The 7,809-nt window shown below is 35.0% G+C and overlaps 1 protein-coding gene across 1 annotated transcript; it reads right to left on the bottom strand.

Moving 5' to 3' along the window:
* Positions 1 to 121: 121 nt before the first annotated feature.
* LOC132563833 (uncharacterized) lies at positions 122 to 7,593 on the bottom strand. Its single transcript, XM_060228622.1, has 12 exons — positions 7,555 to 7,593; positions 7,173 to 7,266; positions 6,516 to 6,665; positions 5,955 to 6,086; positions 4,812 to 4,887; positions 4,470 to 4,636; positions 3,528 to 3,579; positions 2,439 to 2,533; positions 2,240 to 2,296; positions 1,451 to 1,498; positions 928 to 963; positions 122 to 347 (listed from the first exon to the last, which is right to left on the bottom strand). Exons 1-12 carry the CDS (start codon positions 7,591 to 7,593, stop codon positions 265 to 267), a joined length of 1,029 nt encoding a protein of 342 aa, XP_060084605.1. The 3' UTR covers positions 122 to 264.
* Between the last annotated feature and the right edge of the window lie 216 nt (positions 7,594 to 7,809).

The following is a 7,809-nucleotide window of genomic DNA, read 5'->3' as shown; positions in this document are numbered from 1 at the left end:
ACTGTGGTGTTTTGTTAAATCATAGACATCCATGTAAGTTTACATTCAAACTACACTCATGCAGTTGTGCTGCTACACCACATGTACTGGTGTAATGTTACACCTGATTGGTATGGTGTAATGCCAGCATCAATCACGTCTAGCTTATCGCCAAAAGAAATATAATATTTCTCAATGAAAGGACGACCGTTAGACCATAATTTTCACCAGCCTGCATTTTTTTATGATGTCGTATGTTGGTATTTACTTTTTTGTTACTCTTTGTTATACGTCAAAGATTGATGGTCCAGGCGCAGTCGGTGTACACGGTATGCTGTTTAACTTTGGATATATCGTCTCCGTGGTTTCTGAAAAAAAAAACGCCATTTAAACTATATAAAATTGACAAGTTCACACAGACATCTAATGTCTTGATGTAGATAGGTATCATTACATGTAGCATTCACGGTTCAAGATAATACCAGTTTTTTGGATTTAAATTAAAAATTTACCAGGAAAATTATTACGGAGGATTCTAAACCGACTTGTAAAGAATAGTTAATATACAATTGTATCACATTTAACTACCATGTAATAAGTGTACAAGAATATCACACAATAAATACATTTTGTGACAACCACACGTGTAATAACACATGTGTAACTATAATAGACCGAAGGCCTCCTTAGTTGCAATTGTGCCTTAATAATTTCATGACCACATATGCATTATGACATCATCCAAATGAAGCGATCATATGGTAGTAAATTAGATTACGGATAACATGATAAAGTGCAGAATTACAGAAATTTTCAATCGTTTCCTTTTTTAATGAGATTAATTAAACTTACCACTTTTTTTTATTTTACAACGCAAGAAATAGAAAGTCATACGTGATCCTTTATTAGAATAATTTGAGTTTTGTAATATCTATCTGTCGGGTTTACCTGGTTGGTGAAGTGAAGCGTACTCTAATTCCCTTTCTGTAAAAAAAAAAAAAAAAACATACCGAATTAGTAAGCAGTTAGCAGGACTATCTTAAGCCTATCCAGATTTATAAATATTGATTCTGCTAACCATCAGATAAAAACATTTGATAACATTGCAACAAAGTGTATTTACATTGGGGTAACCATATATTTTACTTGGTGCGCGTTAGCAAGCCATATGTAGTTACTCCAGTGCAAACAATATTCGAAGCATGTAGCATAATTAATAACAATCCTAATATTAACATTTTGTAACCTCATAATTTAATGATTTCAGAATCAAATAGTTTTATAATGTCATAGGAACAGCGGCGGATCGAACCGCCATATTATAATGGAAGTAGTAGGTGGTGTCATTTTGGAGTCATTGACGACGCCACCACATTTTTTATAATTACAAAACTACGGTCGCTTTACGAAGTGACAACCGTCAGAGACACGGGAAAATGATTTTCTATATTGTGTGAAAAATTATACTAACCGAGCTTATTGCTGTAGCTGTTATTTCCTGTATCGCATTCTTCACGAACTATAGTTGGGAACAAAGGAAATGTGATTATATTCATTATTACAGATGATGTAAATAAAAAATATCTATCTATTTTATTGTATAAAGGACAGTCTATAGAAATCTAAACTATCATAATGCACAGGAACTGGATCGCTAGTGACATTTGTGAGTTAAATTAATATCAACAGGAATGCAATCAAGCGGTACGCTTCATACATGCATATCACATGCAAGTGTAACAGCGGATCTTTGGTTTACTAGTCTTGAGCTCAACCGATCGAGCTTAGGAGAAGTTCTCTCTAACCGAGCTGTATATTACTGATAATATTTACCAGGGTTACAAACTTCCACTCCAGGAAATAACTCAACCTCGAGTTTTCCAGTAGCATCAGCGATGCTCATGGGGCATGGCGAAGTATTATTCCCGAATCCCTACGTGGGCGCCAATGTAAGATAATATAATATAAACTTTATTTGTTTTACAACAATTGCGAAACAAGTTATTTAAACTTATACTAATCACTCTTGTTGGCCCGGATGTAAGCGCGCGAGGGGCCTTATTGTGGGAGGAAACTATACAAAACCCACGCGGTCTATTTTCATTATTAGGTGAAAGGCGAGTGCTTCACTATGATCCTTATGTATTTCTATACATATATTATTGCTGCTTCTTATGATCCTTGTAACTATAGCTAAATTTAAATGTATCATTTGTCAACACCTGATTTTTTTTTATATAAACGATAATAAATACTCTACCTAAGTGACGCCTTTCATCTCCGTAAGACTCTTTTTCTCGCCTCAAGAGTGCAGCAGCTGCAAAAAAATAATTTTTCATATCATTAATGCCATAACGTCTTGTTATAACAATCAAATGTACAAATTTATGCATGGCGACCAGTTATCTTCTTATGTCTTGATATTTGCAATGATTGTTTGTTGAAGGTAATGTACATACCGAGTGATGCCTTGATTTTGAAAAGGAAAATCGTAACGATGACGAGTGTCATAAACAGTACGATAGTTTGTGTAATCGATACCAGCAGCAAATCCCTGTGAAATAAGTCAAATGAGAAATATATACCATAGGAATGCCAGGATCAAGACTTTGTAGATGTCTCGAATTAGATACATAAAACAACAAGATAAAGGCATGGACGTCGTCACAATTTTCACAGGAAGAAAAACGTGATTCCTGCATCAGAACCAATTCGTGGCGATTATTTTAAGCAAAATAGAATTATATCATACAATATTACAATCGTTGCTTATAAGCCTTGCCTTAATTAGCGGCGATTAGCTATAGCGAATACGTTTCGATTATGTCGGACATTTACGAAACAAATTTAGGCCATATAATATTTTGGTGGACATTCTCAATCTTGATTTTGATTAATTGATATATGTAAGACATGCGCCATAACCACATGTACGAAAATACCCTGCACTAAACGTCTTTATACAGGATGTTAATGAAGTACCTTGGGGATTGTTGTAAACGTCATGATAAGACGGGATGTTGATGAGGTACCTTAAGGGATTGTTGTAAACGTCATGATAAGACAGGATGTTGATGAGGTACCTCGGGGATTGTTGTAAACGTCATGATAAGGCAGGACCTTAAGGGATTGTTGTAAACGTCATGATAAGACGGGATGTTGATGAGGTACCTTAAGGGATTGTTGTAAACGTCATGATAAACGTGTTGATGAGGTACCTTAAGGGATTGTTGTAAACGTCATGATAAGACGGAATGTTGATGAGGTACCTTAAGGGATTGTTGTAAACGTCATGATAAGACGGGATGTTGATGAGGTACCTTTGTTGTAAGGGATGTTGATGAGGTGTAAGGTATTGTTGTAAACGTCATGATAAGACAGGATGTTGATGAGGTACCTGGGGATTGTTGTAAACGTCATGATAAGACAGGATGTTGATGAGGTACTTTAAGGGATTGTTGTAAACGTCATGATAAGACAGGATGTTGATGAGGTACCTTAAGGGATTGTTGTAAACGTCATGGTGAAATAGAATGCTGATTACGTACCTGCAACTGTTATCGTCATGCGCCTCCTTTGACTGTGTTTGTATGTTTTTTTCTGCAGAATTGAAATATGCGTCTATCATATGATAATCTAATTCACCTTACAACAGGAAGAGGACACGCTTTAAAATGTTCTACATGCTATCGTTATTATACCTACAATAACCTTTTAAACGTTTATTCTTTTTCTCTATTACTTATCTTCTTTGTATTATTATATCGTACCTATCGAAACACGCACTTCCTCTAACATACAAGTAGATTATCTATTTTTTCGTGAGAACAGGCTGGGTGATGTAATTGGTTGAAAGATTATGAGTTAAAACAAAAAAGTGGCTCATGGTCCTTAACGGTCATCTGACATAAAATACAAGATTTCAAATTTTGAACTTGAGAAGAAGTCGAAAATGTGTTTTCAAGATGGCGACCATGGCGGCCATGTTGGATTTCAGACCAACCCGAAATTAACAAAGTTTGGTCAGGATCATGTCACGATCATTTCCGGTAAGTTTCAGCTCAATGAGACATATAGAACTTGAGAAGAAGTTGAAAATGTTTATGACGGACGACGGACGACGCCGGACAAAAGGCGATCGCAAAAGGTCATCAGACCCTTCGGCCAAATGACCTAAAAAGGAAAGCCATTACAACATTATATTAGGTATTCAATGCGATTAAATATCATGAAATAAGAATATATCTTACTGGTTTAGAATATAGATATTCATTTAAAATGAAGATAAATCAGACATTAAGGCAGAGTTCAGACCCAATTTTGTGTCAAACCTGGAAGATTTGACTATAAATATGTCATAGTTTCGCCAATTTGGACGAGAAAGAAGTAATAAAAACTACATAATCGAAATATCGCTCGTCATCAATACAAATTCTCAAGTTCTGTCTTCAATATAAAATTGTAGCAATGAGTCAAAAAAGGAATCTTACCATTTTCACCTCTAGAAATATCGTCTAAATCTTCATTCCTGAGATGTGATGACGTCGATAACTGGGTTGTCGTACTTACAGCTGGCGTAGTACTGAGTAGTTCTCCGCACTGAACATCTGTCGTTGTATTCCCAGGTGTACGAATTTCCTTGTTTTCCATTTCACAACTATATAATTAAGAATAAAACTATGAATGTACATAAAGAAATTGAAATCAATAGTGAAAATATAGGTACAACCGCAAAAATACTTCTTTGATTTTTCATTTTAGAAATAAAGGAAAACATGAAAATGACTCCGCGTTTATCATATGGAATGGAAGATTTAAAAAATGACAATCACTCTGTAAATGGTTTGCACGGTCCATATCCTTCAAGTGGTTTGAATGTACCTGGCGGACAATGGTCGCAACTTCCGGCTACAAAAGATAAAAACGTATATCATTAAAGATGTATGTTAAAAAGTGTCAGTTATATTTCATTTTTTTCTGGATTGAACGACGGAACAGTACTTGATTAAAGCTACCATACTTAGTTGATTAAAGCTACCATACTTAGTTATTCAACAGACGTGTTTGATACTCGATAGTTTGGTTCTGTTGTTGTATGCCTCGCTCTCATTTGAGATCCTTACATTACCTTGGATTCACTCAGATTTACATAGTGGGTGTTCCGGAACACCCAGTCTTATTCTCCCTGTACTTTTCATGAGTCTCCGTGTAATTTTTGTCGTTGTTTCTATTTTGTCCCAGTTTTAAGGAATTTGAGTTTGGATTATGATGATGTTGACATATTGGTATTTTTAGCTGTTGTTTATAACATGCGGTTTACGTGTTACAATTCAAAGCTCTTGTTTACATACCATATAACAACAATAAAGACCAACGAGTGACAAGGAGAAGTAAACAACGCACGGGAAGTGATAGACATTGACAAGTTGTGAGCTTAGGTATGTGGGCAGTGTATCACCTGTTTCGCTACCTTGTATATGTAATGTGTGTGTATTACATATAATGTTTGGAAAGGGCTTTATATAAGTTGTAAACCTTGTGCCCAATCCTATTGCAACTTATGTGCATCAAACATGTTTAAATCAAACTGACATTTTAACGGAATCTTAATTTAAACACAAAATCAATTACTTATCAATATTTAGATGTAGAATTAGAAACAGACAAACCGATAAATTATATATACTGTATCGTACAGCTGTTTCGTTGTTCAATAATTCGTCAATGATAACAAATTGGGTAGATGCATTTTTATCCTAGAATTCCATAATTTTTTTAATATTCAGTATTTTAAAAACACGTTGATGTGTATATCAATAAGCCCCACCCCACCCCTTATCTTATATAACCTGTTGATATTATCATGTTTATATTACTTCGCGTCCTGTTAATATCTATGATCACTTAAAGACAGTTATGTTATATATCAGCAATAACTTTTTTATACCAGGAATTTATCAGCTTCATGAATTTACCTATTTTTAACTCCATTCCGGGAGGACATTTTGAACATTTGGTACATATTTGAAAATCGTCTCCCGCATATCCACGTGACGTGTCACACTGACACACTGACTTTCCCTCCTCACTGAAAGCCAGGGACGCCTCTGTGAAACAACATTATAAGAAGTGAGAACACATAACATAGACAAACAGATCAGTAATAACACGACCATATTTTTATTTGGAAATTTTGGAAAGAACTGAAGACACACGGGAGCTTAACACCTTAAATCAAAGAATATAGAACAGAATAGGGGTTAAACGAGTACAGCTTATTAACATGAAACTTGTACAATTCTCTCAGAAGTTCAACTCTTTCCCATAATAATTATGTAAATGATAATTGTCCCATGGACGACGACGACGATGACATCGATGATGAGGATGATGATGATGATGATGATGAAGCGGTAATGCTTGATAATGCATATTGATTACATGTTCTGTTTTTGGTATTTTATATAGTGATTCAATAAGAACTTGTTTGTCGTTCGGTATTGATGTAACAATATTCGACACCATTGGATAAATACCTGGCGGACAGAATGTCTCCACTACAGTACACTTTGGGATCTCACGGGAGAAAAAAACATTTCTCGAGTCGACAGCTTTGGGCTGGATACTGCCATGATGACATCTGTGACAGTAATCGTTGGTGTAGTTCTTTTTACAGAAGGATAATTCTGTTGGAAACAGACCAGTCACAGGTCACTTAAAGCTCTTCTGGAACAGTTCCCCTATCTTATGGATATCAACACGCCTTACTGTTGTAAACTTGTTTTGAGTAAGGATTTCTTCAGACAAGAATAGACAAGAATTTCGTCAATCGGTATGAGCGCAGCTGAACATATTGTGGGTATTTAAACCCTTACGCCACAACTAGCTCGTCTTATTAAACTATAATTAATATGATATGTTGATGGTTACCCCATGTTATTTGTAAATCACGAGAACAACGTTAAAATTGTGAAGATTATGGTTAAAGGGAGATAACTCTAATTTATGCTGAAAATCCCGTGATACTATATTTATCAACAAACAGTATATTTGGAATGACTTTGTAATGAAACTGAAAATCCCAAATAGTATGGAAATGAGGTAAATGTATGACAGTTATTCTATTTCTAACCAAATACAGAAATCCTCTATGAAAATCGTAATAAGTCCACCACTAACATAACATAACTTACGAAACCCTTCTGGACATATAATTGGATTGCAGATCATTGTGCTTCCGGCTACGTAGTGTCTAGTCCACACCGAAGACTCTTGAGATTTCGTGATCTATTTGTGTAAAACAATACAATTTAACATATCAACAACAGCAGAGTTTGGTTTGTCATATCACACTCATATCATTATCTGTCAAAAGAAATATCTAAAAAAAAAGAAGGAAAAAATACGTAATTGTATACACATTCTACAAAAATTTTCTTGTGGAATCAGATTTGCAGCTAAGGAACGACAACTCTGGAAGAGGTTTTAAGTATGGTGACGTCATAAAAATGCTGCTGATTATTCCTTTTCCAACACGATCAAAAACAGTAAACGAATAATAAAACAAATACGAACGCAAAATATGACACAAAGGCACAGAATGATGAAGCCCATCCTCACAAACCGAAGAATGGAATATCGACAAACATGGTTTACCATAAATGCTATAATTAGATTTCGCGGAATTCCAATACATTTTGAAACTTTCCAAAAGGTGCATAGGTAGATAGACTGTATTTTTGTAACAGTGAGTGACATAATAACACATAACTGTTGGTAATAGTCATGTTTATTTATATGTTAAATAATAGTCACCTAGTGGTCACTGTC

This window comes from Ylistrum balloti, unplaced genomic scaffold (genome assembly GCF_031769215.1).
Source record: "Ylistrum balloti isolate Yb309-2 unplaced genomic scaffold, AGI_CSIRO_Ybal_v1 Utg369570, whole genome shotgun sequence".
Taxonomy (NCBI): Eukaryota; Metazoa; Mollusca; class Bivalvia; order Pectinida; family Pectinidae; genus Ylistrum; species Ylistrum balloti.
The sequence above is the reverse complement of the archived record's forward strand: the minus strand, read 5'-3'. Positions and strand labels throughout refer to the sequence as shown.